The sequence below is a fragment of the Sander lucioperca genome, chromosome 13, assembly GCF_008315115.2.
Source record: "Sander lucioperca isolate FBNREF2018 chromosome 13, SLUC_FBN_1.2, whole genome shotgun sequence".
NCBI classification, from domain to species: domain Eukaryota; kingdom Metazoa; phylum Chordata; class Actinopteri; order Perciformes; family Percidae; genus Sander; species Sander lucioperca.
In genome coordinates, this window is record NC_050185.1 from 34,444,772 (window position 1) to 34,463,021 (window position 18,250).

The 18,250-nt window shown below is 40.4% G+C and overlaps 3 protein-coding genes across 4 annotated transcripts; 2 read left to right on the top strand and 1 right to left on the bottom strand.

Moving 5' to 3' along the window:
• Positions 1–413: 413 nt before the first annotated feature.
• LOC116055948 (tripartite motif-containing protein 16-like) lies at positions 414–9,700 on the top strand. Its single transcript, XM_031308020.2, has 2 exons — positions 414–2,236; positions 9,662–9,700. Exon 1 carries the CDS (start codon positions 556–558, stop codon positions 2,227–2,229), a length of 1,674 nt encoding a protein of 557 aa, XP_031163880.1. The 5' UTR covers positions 414–555; the 3' UTR covers positions 2,230–2,236; positions 9,662–9,700.
• Positions 6,844–10,107, top strand: LOC116055949 (tripartite motif-containing protein 16-like). Its single transcript, XM_031308022.2, has 2 exons — positions 6,844–8,792; positions 9,728–10,107. Exon 1 carries the CDS (start codon positions 7,076–7,078, stop codon positions 8,738–8,740), a length of 1,665 nt encoding a protein of 554 aa, XP_031163882.1. The 5' UTR covers positions 6,844–7,075; the 3' UTR covers positions 8,741–8,792; positions 9,728–10,107.
• Positions 10,108–15,047: 4,940 nt separating this feature from the next.
• Positions 15,048–18,217, bottom strand: c13h5orf24 (chromosome 13 C5orf24 homolog). 2 transcript variants are annotated; one of them, XM_031308025.2, is made up of 2 exons: positions 17,856–18,217; positions 15,048–15,923 (listed from the first exon to the last, which is right to left on the bottom strand). In XM_031308025.2, the coding sequence occupies exon 2, from the start codon at positions 15,915–15,917 to the stop codon at positions 15,306–15,308; it is 612 nt and encodes a 203-aa protein (XP_031163885.2). In that variant the 5' UTR covers positions 15,918–15,923; positions 17,856–18,217; the 3' UTR covers positions 15,048–15,305. The 2 variants fall into 2 exon arrangements, with proteins under 2 accessions (XP_031163885.2, XP_031163886.1); XM_031308026.2 differs by having other exon boundaries at positions 15,048–15,920; positions 17,856–18,204.
• Positions 18,218–18,250: the final 33 nt, after the last annotated feature.

Genomic DNA, 18,250 nt, shown 5'->3' on the forward strand with positions numbered 1-18,250 from the left:
ACCAATCGAGCTGCTTCGTTGGGCGGGTCTTGGCGTGGCCATAGTGGGATTCGTAATTTTGCGGCCCGGACCCATGGAAGTTATCTCTTTATAGTTATGCTATACTTATAGTTGTTATATAGCCTACTGTCTATGGTTATCTCTGCCTCACATGATTATTGCACTGCACATTTCAGCTGAATTCTACAAAACAACTAATTTGATTTAGTAATGAGAATGTTTTATTACAAAACTGGAAAGAATAAGTAATGACCACCCAAAAGTTTTCATTATTATTCCATTAGAAACACTGATTCCCATTCATTTCAGTTCTGACCTTAAAGGCAGACTTTGAGGGCTAAAGACACTAAAACCGCTCCTCTTCCTGGAATGAAGCACATTTCATATCCTCCACCCAGACTTTATTTACTGGCTAAGTGAGGCTCCTCCTGCTCAAAGACTATTCAGCACAGGCATTTGTCATTCCCTCCCCTTTCACAGATCAGTAAACACCATGTGATTTATCTGGAAGCAGAGAGTGAAACTCACTGACATTCACTGTCGTGGAGAGGAGAAATGGCGCAGCAACTGATTAAGCTGGATCGAGAAAAACTGAGCTGTTCAATCTGTCTGGATCTTCTAAAGGATCCGGTGACTATTCCCTGTGGGCACAGCTACTGCATGGGCTGTATTAAAGACTGCTGGGGTGAGGAGCATGAGGAGAAAACACACAGCTGTCCTCAGTGCAGGCAGAGCTTCACAACAAGGCCTGTCCTGGTGAAAAGTACCATGTTGGCAGAGTTGGTGGAGGAACTGAAGAAAGTAGGACCTCAAGCTGCTTCACCTGATCATTCCTATGTGGGACCTGGAGACGTGGCCTGTGATTTCTGCTCTGGGATGAAAGTGAAAGCCTTCAAGTCCTGTCTGGTGTGTATGGCCTCTTACTGCGAGCAACACCTCCAGCCTCACTACAGCGTAGCTCCATTAAAGAAACATAAGCTGGTTGAAGCCACTTTGAAGCTTCAGGAGAACATCTGCTCTCGCCACGACGAGGTGATGAAGATTTTCTGCCGCACTGATCAGAAGTGCATCTGTTATCTCTGCTCCATGGATGATCATAAAGGCCACGATACAGTCTCCGCTGCAGCAGAGAGAGCTGAGAGGCAGAAGGAGCTCGGGGTGAGTCGGCAAAAAGTCCAACAGAGAGTCCAGGACAGAGAGAAAGATGTCAAGGTGCTTCAGCAGAGGGTGGAGGTTATCAATCATTCTGCTGATAAAGCTGTGAAGGACAGTGAGAAGATCTTCACTGATTTGATCTGTCTCATTAAGAAAATAAGCTCTAAAGTGAAGCAGCAGATCAGATCCCAGCAGACAACTGAAGTGAGTCGAGCTGAAGAGCTTGAGGAGAAGCTGCAGCAGGAGACCACTGAGCTGCGGAGGAAAGACACTGAGCTGGAGAAGCTCTCGCACACAGAGGATCACCTCCATTTCCTGAACAGCTACCCCTCACTGTCCCATCTGAGTGAGTCTGAAGACTTACCCAGTATTAATGTCTGTCCTCTGAGCTCTTTTGAGGGTGTGACAGCGGCGGTGTCAGAGGCCAGAAATAAACTGCAGTCTGTTCTGAGTGAGGAGTGGGCAAAGATCTCACTGGCAGTGACTGCAGTGGATGCTTTACTCCCTCAAAAAGAGCCCGGAACCAGAGCTGAATTTATGAAATATGCTTGTCATCTCACACTGGATCCAAATACAGCACACAAACGTTTGTCATTGAGTGACAGGAACAGAAAAGCAAAATTAATGGCAGCAGACCAGTCATATTTGGATCACCCAGACAGATTTATTGAAAGGTGGCAGGTCATGACTAGAGAGGGCCTGACTGGACAATGTTACTGGGAGGTGAAGTGGAGTGGAAAAGTTTTAATAGCAGTTGCGTACAAGGATATTAGCCGAACAGGGACCAGAGACAAATGTGGATTTGGAAATAATGACAAATCTTGGGCATTAGAATGTTACAGTGGTAATTATGAATTTAGATATAACAATATTGTTACTTGCATCTCAGGCCCTCAGTCCTCCAGAATAGGAGTTTACCTGGATCACAGGGCAGGTACTCTGTCTTACTACAGCGTCTCTGAAACCATGACTCTCCTCCACAGAGTCCAGACCACGTTCACTCAGCCTCTCTATGCTGGATTTTGGCTACCAAAAACTGTTGGAGACACTGCTGAGTTGTGTGAGCTAAAGTAGACAGGAGGTGAAAGAGTTGAAAATTATTGGCTACATAGGTATTAAACTATTTGTTGAAATGTGATCCTTATTATATGTATATGTAAATGTTATATCTACTAAAGCAATTGTTACAATACACTATACATGAAAAATATTCCATTATGCAAAATATCTGACGAAAACCTGTTTTTGTGTGTGTAAGTCTGTTTAGATTTTTGAACATCTGCCAAATGAATGAAATATAAAGTTAAAAAAATATGTTATTTTAGTTGTACATATCTTCATGAAGATAATTTGTATAATTTAATAATTACTCATTAGTCCTCCACATACTGCTGTCTGTAATGTAATGTGCTGCTGTTGTAATGATATTGTAAAATCACATAGCTTTTTTTTTTTTTTTTTTTTAAATGTACCTGAAAAGTACTAGTTCCAAAAAAAATAAAAGTTTTAAATGTCATCTTCTGAAAATACTAATCATCTTTTTAAGAGTCAGTACTGTGTCTTTACGATAACACTTTTAAGAAAACATTTATGAAATTCATAATGAAAACCCTATGAATACATACTGGTTTTGCCACCATTTTTATAAGAACATTTCTACTCTTTAAAGAATCGCATTGACAAAATGTTTTATGTTCTTCCTTCCACTGCCAGAGTATCACAAAATTTTCCATCTAAATTTCTTTTCAATTAAATTTTTTAAGGCTGTATTGAAAAAAAAAAAAATGGGGAGATTAATGAAGACAATCAATTAACCTCCACTTTCTATTTACAGACAACATACCATGTGTTTATTTAATTCTAACTAGTAGTTCAAAATGTGCCTGTTTGGAATGGGCCGATTGCTGCTTGTAGCTTTCTCCAGAACCATATGCTACTCTGAAAAAAGTTTGAACTTACAGAAGGCCCTCCAAAGCACTTAATAACCCAACTGTAGGCCTATACTAGGCCTACTGACTTACTGTACTTGTACTTCAGAGGAAAACATACATTTACAGAGAACGTCGCCTACATTGTGTGATAATGCCTCTCTTTTTACTTTAATTAAACATTTGAAAGCAGAACTTGCACTGTGCGGTCACAGTTGGTTTTATATGGCATAAGTAAAGCCCCATCCAATGTGTTTTTTTTTTTTTTTTTTTATAAAACTCAACCTGTAACACATGTTGCAGGTTCAATCAGTGGCTGTTCGACTGCGGCTCATGTGGAGATTCAACGTGTCCACTTTTAGTGTAGCAGTCACACATCGTGGTAGTTTTAGGCTATGTGGCCCGGGCGGTAGAAGCAGGGAACCCGGCTGAGCAACGCGCAGAACGACCGGAGAAATGTGCGCAACAAAACAACGTGCTGTAGAGCCCCATCTGTAAGCGGGGCTCAATCAGTTGCTCAGCAGCGGCTCATCTAGAGATTCAGCGTGTCCCCTATTTCATCATTTGTATGCAGGGCATGAAGTTAACTTTTTTGACCACCAGCCACTGTGGCAGGTGGATTTTTAAATCCACCTGCCACAGGGACTTTTTACCAGCCATTTTTTTTTGTGTCATAAAGGTGAAAAACAGGAATTGCTGTGTCTCTATGATCCTATCCTGTCCTATTGATGGTAGCCTACTGGTGGACATTGCTCCGTCATCACGTGCTGTAGTATGGGGGCCCGCCTTGATAATCCTGCATAGGGGCCCGGTGTTGGCTCGTTACGCCACTGATATAAGAGATGAGATGACTGACAAAATCAGGAGTAGCCTACGCGCACCACAACAACAACAAAACACTGGTGAATGCGCACCATAACACAAGAATTTTTTTTGTATAGTTCTTAAAAATAAAAAAATAAATAAAAGGGAAACTTGTTTTGGGGAGAATAATACTTATTACTATTAATTCATTATTCTGGGCTGAGATTTCCTAGGAACCTTACCAAAAAGGCTCAGGATGCTGCAAATGTTGGTAAAATATGAAAAAGGCTGGTGGATTTAAGACACAAAATAAGAATGTATTGAATGAATCAAATATGAACATATCTGTCATTGTCAGTGGCTTGTTGATCTTTACATTGTTAGTTAATTTCCTATCCTGGCCTGGGACACACATTCATACGGTTTCATAAAGTACTTATTGGACTTTAACTTATCATTACACTTACAATAACGAGAGTAGCTGTCCTCAATTTCGGTCATCCTGTACGTCTCATCTGCGTTTTTTCCTGCATCCACCGTGTGCGTTTGTGTGTGATTGTGTGTGTGTCTGTGCGTGTGTTTGCGTGTGTGTGTGTGTGTGTGTTTGTGTGTGATTGTGTGTGATTGTGTGTGCGCGTCAGTCGCGGGGGAAACGGAGCAGCCCCGCCCGCTGCAGAGAGCCGACAGTATTGAAACAGCAGCAGCTTCAGTGACAGCGTACATTAATGTTAAAATGTATACATGTTGGCAGGACGGTCTGAAATGTTTTGCACGGTCTTTCGCTGTATGTTTTGTTGATAAATGTGAGATGTTCGAGTCACACACACGTCTCGTCTTCATATCAGAAACTAGGAAATTAACTTTACCCGTTCTCACTCCCGCTTGGTCAGTGGCTGCACGTGGGACTGCTGGGATTGTGTGAGTATTGAAATTGCGATAGGGCGCCCCGGCTGTCAATCAATGTCTGCAGGCCCCTGATTGGACCAGGCCCGTAAGCAACGGCGTACCCTGCTTACCGATAGTTAGGTGTCTGAATCACTCAATTCTCATTGGCTACCCGCCAACGTGGCAGGTAGATTGACAGTTTCACCCGCCAATCACAAAAGTTACCCGCATTTGGCGGGTGGGCGGGTGCCAATTTCATGCCCTGTTTGTATGTATGGTAGACAGCAATGAGTTTTTAGCGGATGATCAGTTTTTGGCAAGACACCCTGTCGCCGGTGAACCGCAATCAAGAAGCCTTGTAGGGATTCAGCAACTCCCCGCCCCTGCTGCTGTAGGCCTACTGCTCATGTGTGGGAACACAGGCTATATCCCGATTTATAAACTTAGCACAAAAAGTAAGGACATTTGTGTTTGGTAGATTATTTCTCTGTGGTAACAATGCTTTTTGGCAATAAATCTTATACTGTTGTTAAGCCTGTTTAGTTCCCTTTTAAATGGTGCCCCATTTGTAAGGAACATGCATTTGTGGGATGAGCAGCAGCGCTGAGTATGTGGGTTGCGCCCATGAAAATTTTGCCAAATCTTCTCTGCCAATGCCAGACACCTTATTCGGCCATTGACTCGTTTGATGTTTGGTGGATTGGATGATTGAAGTTTGAAGAAACAAGACATATTGGCAATTTAACAATTTATTCATTTCACAAACAGGAGCCTCAGTAGCGTGAGGAAGAACCATACACAGCCACAACAGCCTGGCACCTCCTGCTCATGCTGGTCACCAGCCTGGTCACACACTGCTGTGTGATGGCATCCCATTCTTCAACCAGCATTTGTCGCAAGTCAGCCAACATGGTTGTGTTGGTCACTCTGGCACGAACAGCACGCCCAAGCTGATCCCACAAGTGTTCAATGGGGTCAAGGTCAGGACTGCTAGCAGGCCATTCCATCCTCTCCACTCCCACATTCTGGAGGTAGTCTCTGATAAACCCCGCCCTGTGGGGGCGAGCGTTGTCATCTTGGAGGATAGAGTTCGGTCCCAGACTGTGGAGATATGGGATTGCCACTGGTTGCAGAATCTCATCTCTATATCTCTCTGCAGTGAGATTGCCTCCAATGATGACAAGCCTCGTTTTTCCAGTGAGGGAGATGCCGCCCCACACCATCACACTGCCTCCACCAAAAGCTGAACTCTATCGGTGCAGCAATCAGCACAGCGTTCTCTGCGTCTTCTCCACACTTTGACCCTACAATCCACCTGCCATAGGCAGAATCATCCAATCCACCAAATGAGTCAATGGCAGAATAAGGTGTCTGGCATTGGCAGAGAAGATTTGGTAAATTTTTCATGGGCGCAACCCACATACTCAGCGCTGCTGCTCATCCCACAAATGCATGTTCCTTACAAATGGGGCACCATTTGAAAGGGAACTAAACAGGCTTTCCAACGGTATAAGATTTATTGCCAAAAAGCATTGTTATCACAGAGAAATAATATACCAAACACAAATTTCCTTACTTTTTGTGCTAAGTTTAGATAGATGATGGTGAGAGAAAAAAAAATCACTAAATTGGCATTTAACTATCTTGTTTGCTAAAATGTGATTCTTATGTTATATTTACTAAACATTTTCAGTAGGCCTATATACTGTGAATGGAAATGTCTGATAATTGAATTTGGTTATATAAATGGGCTTAATTATGTGAAAAACTACAAAATTAATAAAAGAGTCACAAATGTAAAAATAAGCCTATATAAATTAATTTGGATTTTTGAGCATCTGCAACATTAATGTAAAATAAAGTTTAAAAAATAGGTAATTGTAGTTGTACCTTCTTTAACATAATTTGTATAATTTAATATTTACTTATTAGTAGGCTACTCTACATATTCTACATAGTGGCAATAGTATATTCCATTGACCACTGGAAAGTGATTCCCAGAGCAGGTTTTGCATTTTAATTCTATAGTGATCTTAAAGGCAGACTATTACTGAAAAAGGCTAAAGACACACTGCAACTCTTAAACCGCTCCTCTTCCTGGAATGAAGCACAGCATCATATCCTCCACCCAGACTTTATTTACTGGCTAAGTGAGGCTCCTCCTGCTCAAAGACTATTCAGCTCAGGTATTTGTCATTCCCTCCCCTTTCACAGATCAGCAGGTTTACTGATGTAAACACCATGTGATTTATCTGGAAGCAGAGAGTGAAACTTACTTACGTTCACTGTCGTGGAGAGGAGAAATGGCGCAGCAACTGATTAAGCTGGATCGAGAAAAACTATGCTGTTCAATCTGTCTGGATCTTCTAAAGGATCCGGTGACTATTCCCTGTGGGCACAGCTACTGCATGGGCTGTATTAAAGACTGCTGGGGTGAGGAGCATGAGGAGAAAACACACAGCTGTCCTCAGTGCAGGCAGAGCTTCACAACAAGGCCTGTCCTGGTGAAAAGTACCATGTTGGCAGAGTTGGTGAAGGAACTGAAGAAAGTAGGACCTCAAGCTGCTTTACCTGGAGACGTGGCCTGTGATTTCTGCTCTGGGATGAAAGTGAAAGCCTTCAAGTCCTGTCTGGTGTGTATGGCCTCTTACTGCGAGCAACACCTCCAGCCTCACTACAGCGTAGCTCCATTAAAGAAACACAAGCTGGTTGAAGCCACTTTGAAGCTTCAGGAGAACATCTGCTCTCGCCACGACGAGGTGATGAAGATTTTCTGCCGCACTGATCAGAAGTGCATCTGTTATCTCTGCTCCATGGATGATCATAAAGGCCACGATACAGTCTCCGCTGCAGCAGAGAGAGCTGAGAGGCAGAAGGAGCTCGGGGTGAGTCGGCAAAAAGTCCAACAGAGAGTCCAGGACAGAGAGAAAGATGTCAAGGTGCTTCAGCAGAGGGTGGAGGTTATCAATCATTCTGCTGATAAAGCTGTGAAGGACAGTGAGAAGATCTTCACTGATTTGATCTGTCTCATTAAGAAAAGAAGCTCTGAAGTGAAGCAGCAGATCAGATCCCAGCAGACAACTGAAGTGAGTCGAGCTGAAGAGCTTGAGGAGAAGCTGCAGCAGGAGACCACTGAGCTGCGGAGGAAAGACACTGAGCTGGAGAAGCTCTCGCACACAGAGGATCACCTCCATTTCCTGAACAGCTACCCCTCACTGTCCCATCTGAGTGAGTCTGAAGACTTACCCAGTATTAATGTCTGTCCTCTGAGCTCTTTTGAGGATGTGACAGCGTCCAGAGATAAACTGCAGTCTGTTCTGAGTGATGAGTGGGCAAAGATCTCAATGGCAGTGACTAAAATTGGTTTTAAACTGCTTCAGGGACAGCCCAGAACCAGAGCTGAATTTATGAAATATGCTTGTCAAATCTCACTAGATCCAGATACAGCACACGTAAGTTTGTCACTGAGTAATAGGAACAGAAAAGCAACGTTAATGGAAGAGGAACAGTTATATTTGGATCACCCAGACAGATTTATTGAAAGGTGGCAGGTCATGAGTAGAGAGGGTCTGACTGGACAATGTTACTGGGAGGTGAAGTGGAGCGGGAAAGTATCTATAGCAGTTGCGTACAAGGATATTAGCAGAAAAGGGACTGCGTATGGATGTGGATTTGGAAATAATGACAAATCGTGGACATTAGAATGTGACGGTGACGGTTATAAATTCAGACATAAGAATATTTCTACTCACATCTCAGGCCGTCTGTCCTCCAGAATAGGAGTTTACCTGGATCACAGGGCAGGTACTCTATCTTACTACAGCGTCTCTGAAACCATGACTCTCCTCCACAGAGTCCAGACCACATTCACTCAGCCTCTCTATGCTGGATTTTGGCTTAGACAAACTGCTGGAGACACTGCTGAGTTGTGTGAGCTCAAGTACTGTAGAGAGGAGGTTAAAAAGTGATTCATCTCTGTACAGTAAATGTTGAGATGTCTCTGCACAGCAGAGATCAAACATAGTGGATGGGACTATGTTGGTTTTTACGTTTTACGGTTGTGTCAATTCAATGAAATGGTGAAATGAAAAGAAATCCTTTTTTTGCTACAGAGGAATATTTATTATATGTGAATGTTATATTTACTAAATATTCTCTTACACTGTAAGCTGAATGTAAAATATTGCATTATGTAAAATGCCTGAGGAAAAAAAATGTTTTGTGCGTTTATTTTGATTTTTGAGTATCTGCCGAATACATGTAATTTAAAGTTTTTTTAATTTTAGTTATACATATTTTCATGAACATACTTTGTATTTTTATTACTCTACATACTGCCATCTGTACTGGATATCGTGCTGCTGTTGTGATGATATTTACAGAACTAAAGAAGGGCTAAAGACACACGGTAACTCTCAAACTGCTCCTCTTCCTGGAATGAACAACCTGCCCATTCCTGCTCCAAGAAACTCTCAGTCTATTCAGCTCAGACATTTGTCATTCCCTCTCCTTTCACAGAGCTGCCAGTTTATAGATGGGTGTAAACACCATGTGATCAAATGTAAGAGCTAAAAGGCCATTCACTGCAGGGACCAGAGACAAATGTGGATTTGGATAAAATGGCAAATCTTGGGCATTAGAATGTTACAGTCGTAGTTATGAATTTAGATATAACAATATTGTTACTTGCATCTCAGGCCCTCAGTCCTCCAGAATAAGAGTTTACCTGGATCACAGGGCAGGTACTCTGTCTTACTACAGCGTCTCTGAAACCATGACTCTCCTCCACAGAGTCCAGACCACGTTCACTCAGCCTCTCTATGCTGGATTTTGGCTACCAAAAACTGTTGGAGACACTGCTGAGTTGTGTGAGCTAAAGTAGACAGGAGTTTAAAGAGTGATCCATCTCTGTACAGTAAATGTTGAGGTGTGTCTGCACAGCAAAAACAACAAACATAACTGTGATGTGTTTTCTTGGATTTTGGTTGTTTTGTCATATCAATCTAATGAAAATCGTTTGCTACGCATGTTATACTCACCAAAAATTTTCATTCATTTTCATTACCATTTGCCAAATGAATGTGAAATTATTTTAGTTTTTACCATATTTTCATGAATGTCATTTGCATAATTTAACTATAGTTTTCTATAATTTCACTTTTTAGTCCTCTACATACTGCTGTTATAATGTATACGTTGCTGCTGTTGTAAAATCACATTACATCTTTCTTTTTTTTAAACAGAAATTAGGAAACATTTATGTTTTATGTTCAAAACCCTACAAATAAACAAATAGCTGACCTGCCACCATTGCAACAAGCAAACTTCTATTCTTCAAATAATCACACTGACAACGTGCTAAATAATCTTGCTTCCCCTTTCAGAGTATCACAACAATCTCTTGTTTTTTCTATTAAATTTCTTTCAACTTATTGAGTGTTTTATGATTTTTTGGTAACAGACAAAACTGGGAGATTAATGAAGACAATCAAATAAGCTCCATTTCTGAAATGTTGGCTCTTTTGAAAAAGGAAACATTTCAAGAAAATATTTCAGGAGAATGTATTACTTTCAGATTTATTACACAACTTTTGAACATTCCACAACAATCATGCAGGAATAAAATGGAAATTATAGAAAGCTTCACAGGCTTTGCCAATCACACTTTAGGAATAACTGAGCTTCACGTCATCTCAAAAACACTCAAAATGTGAGGTAATATTTTTTTTGAAATCATCATCTACAGACAACAGACCATGTGTGATTTAATGCTGATGATTGTAAGAGAAGAAAATCACGTAAAAAAACAAAGAAAACATCAAACTATCAATTCCTGCACTGCTTAAACTTAAAATGTTACAGCTAAAAACTACAGGAATGTCAATAAATTAACCATCTTATTGAGTGTATTTTAGGTAAGCCAACTCCCATAATCATCCCTTAATCTCTTACTGTATCCTTTCTGCAATGTCCTCCTTAAAGGAATGTCAGATGTCAAAATGTCAGTGCCTTCCATCAAGTAAATAAAATTCAGGAAAGAAAGTGTATTTTTATAACATATAAGTTCTTACATCGTGTCCACACATTTAACAAAGTATTTTAGATAAGAAATCAAAGATACATAGTGATGTACACGGACCTTCAGGGTGCTCTGAGGTTACACCTAATATGCTGGCAAATACATCAGTACACTGTTCTCATGTCATTTCTTTGATTTTTTACCATTTCAACAGTACAGAAAGCCAAATATTTGAGATAATGTGAGACTAAATTGTTGAGATGTTCAGGCATTCTGATGAAGAAGGAAGCCCTGCTAAAAAAATTTCACCCAAACCATAACGATGTCAAACACTTAGTTAGCCCAAGCAATCTATAATCCTAGTCTAAACCATTTCTGCTTCATACCTAAATGTAACCGTTTCAAGGCTCAAGGAGCCGTGAGATGCCCATCAGATGCTATGTAGCAGTCCCACTCCCCTCTATCAAAAATCACATTTGTAGTCACTTTAAATGTATTCCAGCCCTTAAAACACAGCCTTGCTCAACAGGACATGGTTTACTCCGTGTCCAGACAACTAATAAGAATTGTAATATGATTCTGTTTTTAGCTGCCTTTACCAAACACCATTTTCCACGTGCACCCCTTGTACAGAAGCTTAGTCCTCGACGCAGCGGCCGTGAGTTCATTTCTCACCTGCGGCCCTTTGTAATTCCCCCTCTCTCTCTCTCTCCTTTCATCTCTAAGCTGTCCTATCAAATAAAGGCCTAACATGCCAAAACAATAATCTTAAAAAAAAAGAATATGGACCAAGAACCACTGGTAAAAGACCATTGAGAGATTGCATGGGTTTAAAGAAGTTAGTGGTAGAGATGCTAGCCACTGTTCCACCAGCACACTGTCAATGCCTCATGGGAGCTCTAGCTGTTGACAAAATAATAATTTTAAATATTTGTTTTAATGACTAAAAACTCAAAACATGTTTCAGCTTTTTAGTAAAAAAAAACCCATTAAGTTGCCGAAACTACTGCAAAAAGGCTATCTAAAAGATGGAGCAGGACTACCAAAGGCCTCTTTCACAGCAGACATTAGAAGGTGTTAACATTAAGGGTCTATTTAAGTGTCTCAGTAAGCCATGACAGTGTGTCTTACTGTGAAAAAGGGGCTATCCAGTACATCTGGCTAGCATGTTTATCCCATCAGACTCCACATCACCATATCCAGAGCCTGAAACACAAAATGAGTAAAATAAAAAAATAAAAACATTCCAACGCAAACACTGTAAATGAAAGACAAACTTTAGAATGTGAAACTGCAAGAAATAATGTCAACCATAATCTCCAAAAAGAAAATCAGTGACATTTGGGACATGGCTACATAAGAATTCAATCTAAAAAGAGAACTACTTTCAAAGTTGAATAACAGATGATATAAGTAAATAACTAAGTTTACATCTTCAATGTATAGCGATTTACAATGCATTCAAGAAACTGCCATTTAAATCGATTCAGATGCAACAATTTGAAGTTTTTTCAAACAATCATACCTTTAGTGGGATAGTGGTCACCAAGTGTTTTTTCATTTACATTTTACACAGAAACTTTCATGCTAAGGTTATTTCGTGAGATGTTGGAATATTTTCTTTAAATCAAATAAATGCCTACAGTTAGATAACGTCTTATTCTTTGGTAAAGGAGGGTGAGAAGGATGTTTGTATGTGACATTTCGGCAACCTCTGTTAACACTACACACATCAACAAAAAAAAGTGATAGAAGGCCTTGTACACAAGTATAAAAATACAACGATAATAAAAAGTGGTAGTATCAAAGTTTCCACAGTACAATACATACATACAACAGATTATTGCACCAAATGTAACTATTTCATATTGATTATCATGAGAGAGCAATTCAGTGGAGCTACACTGTTTGTTCACTCTCAGGATTTGAAATGCCTGTATATGAATAATACTAAAAACTGAATGTTCACCAAGTTTTAAGATTTACATTTCAAATGATAAAAAGTTGAATGTATTACTGTGAAAAGTAATCAAATAGCCAATCAGTCACATTGGATCTAAATCATATTTGACTATATGTGATCTGTTGTGTTTACGGTGCGTTAAGCATGTTGTGAAATAACAAATATGAAACCAATAAAACCACTGCGACTTTCGATTCTGACCGTTTGCACTTAATTATTTTTTACATTAGCATTTCACAAAAACACCAGCTTCCCCAACAGTCTGACTCAAGTGATCCGCAGGGCTGCGGTTATGTACCTAAAACACCATCATAAATAGCAACATAAAAAGACAGACATGACTTGACCTTGTCAATGTCAAAATCAAAACATGAAAGATTGATTTACCATGTAGAAATGAAAACATCAATACATACTTCAAATCATACACTAGTGTGATCCTTGTAAACAAATGAGACCACGATTGAGATGGTTTGTAGTCTGTATCACGCCTGTGATAGTGGTTTCTAAGTGCTCCATAAGGTCAAGTACCGGTATGTGGCTATTAGTTGTTAAAATGCTAATTAAAACATGTATCTTAAGTATTATTTTTTCTATCTTTGAGCAAGAATATGAATAAGATAGTTTTAAAGATAGTTTGTGTAAATATTATAACTACAATGTTAACTGCCATATCAATCATAGTGCATTTTGCAACACATTCATATACAGATAAGATATGTTGGCTATCCATCTGTCCATTTTCTTGGAATATAGCTCTACTTGTACTTGAATTTTGCATGTTCGCTAAGTAGTGGTTTTGATGGATAACAAAAGATAGAGAGTAATTCTTTTGGTGGCAGACTTCCCTACAATGTGACAAAACATACAAGGTGTCCCTATTAAAGTAATGTACTCTCTTTCTCCATATATCTGTCTGTAGCAATGATAATCTAAAACTGTCAGGTTAAAAAGTTGGAATTGAATGCTTGTTTAGATTTTTGTTTACTTAATCTCTGATCAGATATTTCCTGTTAATTTACGAGTGTACCTAATTTAAGGAAAGCTCTTCAGCTGCTTTGTGTTGAGACAAAATTAAACATTAATGTTTCAAGAAATTTGGGGTATTTTGTAAAACAGAACAAAATGAGGTTTTGTAGAAAAACTAAGTGAGTTATAAAATGTATATTTTTGTTATCTGTAGCAGAACTTATGTATTGGTATTGAAACCTTTTAAATGGTACCCAGCCCAAGGCAAGCTGACAAAAATCAGAGTAGAGAAACCATTTATACCAGGAGAAAGCTAACAAAAATCCAGTTGCTGCAGTGACATTGTCAGTGAGTAGGGGTTTTGAACGGTCTGTAGTGGGCCAGATGAACTACCTCAAATTTTACTGTGATGACGAGCCATCCAGTAACAAGCAGGACAGAAAAACACACGTTCATCCAAACATTGACCCGCAGACAACTTTTCTGTGGCGATCAACTGTGGTCCACATTGGTCAATTATTAGCAGGTTATAGGAAATGCAGCAGGTAAACTAAGTTGCTGTCATGTTTATACATTTTTATAGTTTATACCTTTCGTTAAAAAAAAAAAACAAAAAAAAAAAAAAAAACAGTTCGGACTTGGATAACAATCTGTAGGTTGACTCAGTTGCTTTGATGACACTTGCATGCAAACTATACATAGACATTTCTCGAGGTGACATTAAGAGAGTGAACGGTAAGACATCATTAACAGGAATAATGTTTTTTAGTGTTATTCTGGAGCCGAGTGGAAGAAGTTCAATTCATTGGATTTCAGTTTTGGGGCGCTGATAGCTGATAGGAGGATTAGCTGTTCATCTGTCTTTAAAGTGCCACTGCAACTGTTCCTCTGATGGGAGATGCCTCTCATGTTCCAAATGTGACACAAAGAAGGTGCTACATATAACATTTACCTTTTTAAAATAAAGTCCATGTTTCCAACAAACCTTCCTGTGGCAAAGCCAATGTTGCTACCTCTCTCTCTCTCTCTCTCTCTCTCTCTCTCTCTCTCTCTCTCTCTCCATGTATTTGTTTAGAGAGCAAGAACAAGAGGGAATATCCAACAACATTGGCTAATATGTAATTCAAACTGTAGTGTGATGAACATACAAAGTTAAATTTGTCCTTGTTTTGTGCTGTAAAGCAGCCCAACACACTTCACACAATTGTGGCTATTAATCTTCTCAGGATGGTCTCCTTTGTTTACAGTAATAAAACACACCAAAAATGAACCTACCACTACAGTTGTTAGAAAGATAAAAGCCCCTTACATATTTTTTTTTTTCCCAAGAAAACAGATACAGCAAGGTGTAGTGAAACCTTCCACACACTATAGATCTCCAGCAGTGGCACTGAAAGACTAACAGTATTATATCAGGTGGCAGGCACACAGATGACACCAACACGAATAATAGAAAATCTCCTCCTCTCAGCCTCACAGCAGACTGGGAAAGATTACAATCACCCCCATATCTGGCAGGAAACCTGTACACATGCGTCTCTTATTCAACTGATGGAGGGTGAGTGGAAACAGAGTAGAGCCTTTACTCATTAGCTGTCTTCTCTTTGCAGGAAGGTTCACAGAGGACGTCCTTGTGTGGCAGCGGATAGGGGAAAGCCGCTCCACTGCAGGTGCTACCATAAGCCAGTTTGTTGAGGCGAGACAGGCCCTTGATGCTGCCAGGAGGCCGTCCAGGGCTGACCTTGTACCCCGCCGCTCTGGTTGTACCCAGCGGCCTTCCTGGGCTCGTCTTGAACCCTGCAGCTCTGGTGGTGCCGAGGGGTCGCCCTGTGCTGGTTCTGTATCCAGCTAGCTTGGTGGTTCCCAAAGGCCTCCCGCGTCTGCCTGTCTTCCCGGCAGCCTTGTTCTTCTTCTTGCCGTCATCCGTCGCTTGATCAGTGCTTTTAATGCTGGGTATTTTTCCAGGCGTGCCCCCGAGCACTTCCTGTCTCTGGCACACCATGGGCTTGTGGCTCTGGGCGGGTAAGGTCATAGGAGCCAGCGTCATCTGGACGGCCGACGGAGGGGGAGGAGGGTAGAACTTGTTGGCCTGGGTGCACAGGTCAAAGTGGGAGGCGGGGTGGTGGCCGTCCTCTGCTAGGCATGACGGCCTGCTAGTCATGCAGAAGTCACTGCTTGTCACCTGGCGCATCATCCTCTGCTGGGGGGCGGAAATAAGTTGGAACAGTGTTATTATCACACTCACAGAAAAAATTACTAGGCTAATATCTCTGTGTTGAGTCAGTGCTGTTGCATGAACATCTACACAATAAAGGTTGGTGTCAATGTTTTGACCTGCACAAAGAAAGTAAACCTGTAGAGATGTTCCGATACCAATCCAAGTATCGGTATCGTCTCCGATACTGCCTAAAACGCTGGTATCGGTATCGGGAAGTACTGGAGTATATGCACCGATCCGATACCACATAATGAAGCCCTAAAGAAAATCTACATTAAAGTAGTTTATTTATGTTCTTTTTCCGTTATGACTGACTGTCAAACTGCATAATAAAAGAAAGTTCTAGGGCGTTCATTGTTTGTGTTTGTTCATGTTTCACAAAGAGTTTAACCTGAGCCAGACTGACAACAAAAATAGAAATCAAATCACATCCATACAGGGATAGTAGTACACAGTTGTTAAAACATAATAAAATATATGACACACTGATATCGGATCAGTACTCGGTGTCGGCCAAGACGCAAGTTCAGGTATCAGAATCGGTATCGGGAAGCAAAAAATGGTATCGGACCATCTCTAGAAACCTGGACAGGGATTTACAGCCTTCCATCCCTTTTTTTTAGGTTTGAAGCTAACACCTAGTCTAAAGAAAGCCGTTAGCATAGATAGATAGATAGATAGATAGATAGATAGATAGATAGATAGATAAGATAGATTAGATAGATAGATACTTTATTGATCCCAAAGGGAAATTCAAGGTCCCAGTAGCTTAAAGACATCACACACAACATGCACATACATCATAAACAGGATGATAAAATAACAAATCCACATTAATAATATAGACAATAAAAGAAAAGATACTAAATAAAAAATGCACATGAATGTACTAAGGGATGTATAAGCATGAGACGCTTGCAGTGACAGGGCAGGGACTGACCCTGTGATTCAGTATGCCTACATGCATTTGCCAAACCAACCCAGTCTTCATCATTGAAGTCTTTTCTCTTGTAAAACCTAAATATATACTGTTTGAAAACACTTCTCATGAAGCATATATTGTGATGTTTTGTTGGTTGTTTTTTTTTTCATTCAGACCCCTCACAAGCTAAAATAAATAAAAACAGTTCAGAGGTCAGAGTTTAAATGGCCTAGTTTTAACTAGGCCAACAAAATTGTTCAGTTTTTGAATCAACCACCCCAATTATGAGTGTAAATGTACAAGTGTGACGTAGGTTGGGATAATGACAATGGAGATAAAAAAAGGGCCTAAGTTAAACATCTTGAAAACAAGCTGCATACACCTTACTAAAGTGATGCTGAAGTGTCTTTGAGCAAGATGCTGAATGCCTACCAGCTGGTGGTCAGCAGGTGACCCTGACCTCCTTGTGGAAGCTGCAGTGAAATTAATACTTTCTCTTTCATTACTAGTATCATATAGCCTACACAACAACCTTGTAATTACAATGAGTTAATATTTTGACTGTTTACACCCATAACTGCTCTTTAATTTCAGGAATACCAGCTTCATAACTAATTATGAGGCTATAAATACTTGAAGAAGGCAAAAGGACAGACTGCTGCTGATGGGATTTCTGTCTCCTGCAGAGGAGATGTGGACTATACTATCACAAATAGTACACTGTTTGTAGTAATGTTCATTCACAAAAATATGCACATGGATTCTGCATCTTTGACGACAAAACCTCATCCTCCCTGTGTAACGTTACAACACCAACGACTGAATTTAGCCTCGTTTTGGCCCGAATAACGGTTTTCAAGAAAGGGGTTTACAATTGTAACGAAAAAGCGGAAATGTGCGAAGATATCCGATTTGACTGCCCCACATCTAGGCCACAGAATGAATCTAAACACACCTTCCTGCCACCAACATTAGCACTAAGGTTACTGTACCTCGATTGTTCGCAGATCTCGGTGCAGAAAGGGTTAAGGAAAAAAATGATCTTTCATCCCTCAAAGCGTGAGTCGATCCATTTTCCCCAAATATTTTCGCACCACAGGACGTCGGCTAGCTAACGTTTAATCACCACATCGGATTGTTTCGGTGTGAACGTTAACGACATGCGAGATGCTTCCGCCTTGACGGGGTTTTATTCTCATTGCCCAGCTCCAGAGGTTTGGATAAGAAACGCAGCCATTTTCCATTAAAAATTAATAAGACGCGAGTGCAGTGTGAGCATGCGCAGAGCACCAAACAGGGGATGGGAAGGTTTTTCTCCTTCCCCTCCTGAACCCCTTTCACGTAAACACTGTTTTTACTTTCAAATACAAAATACAGTTTATTTGCA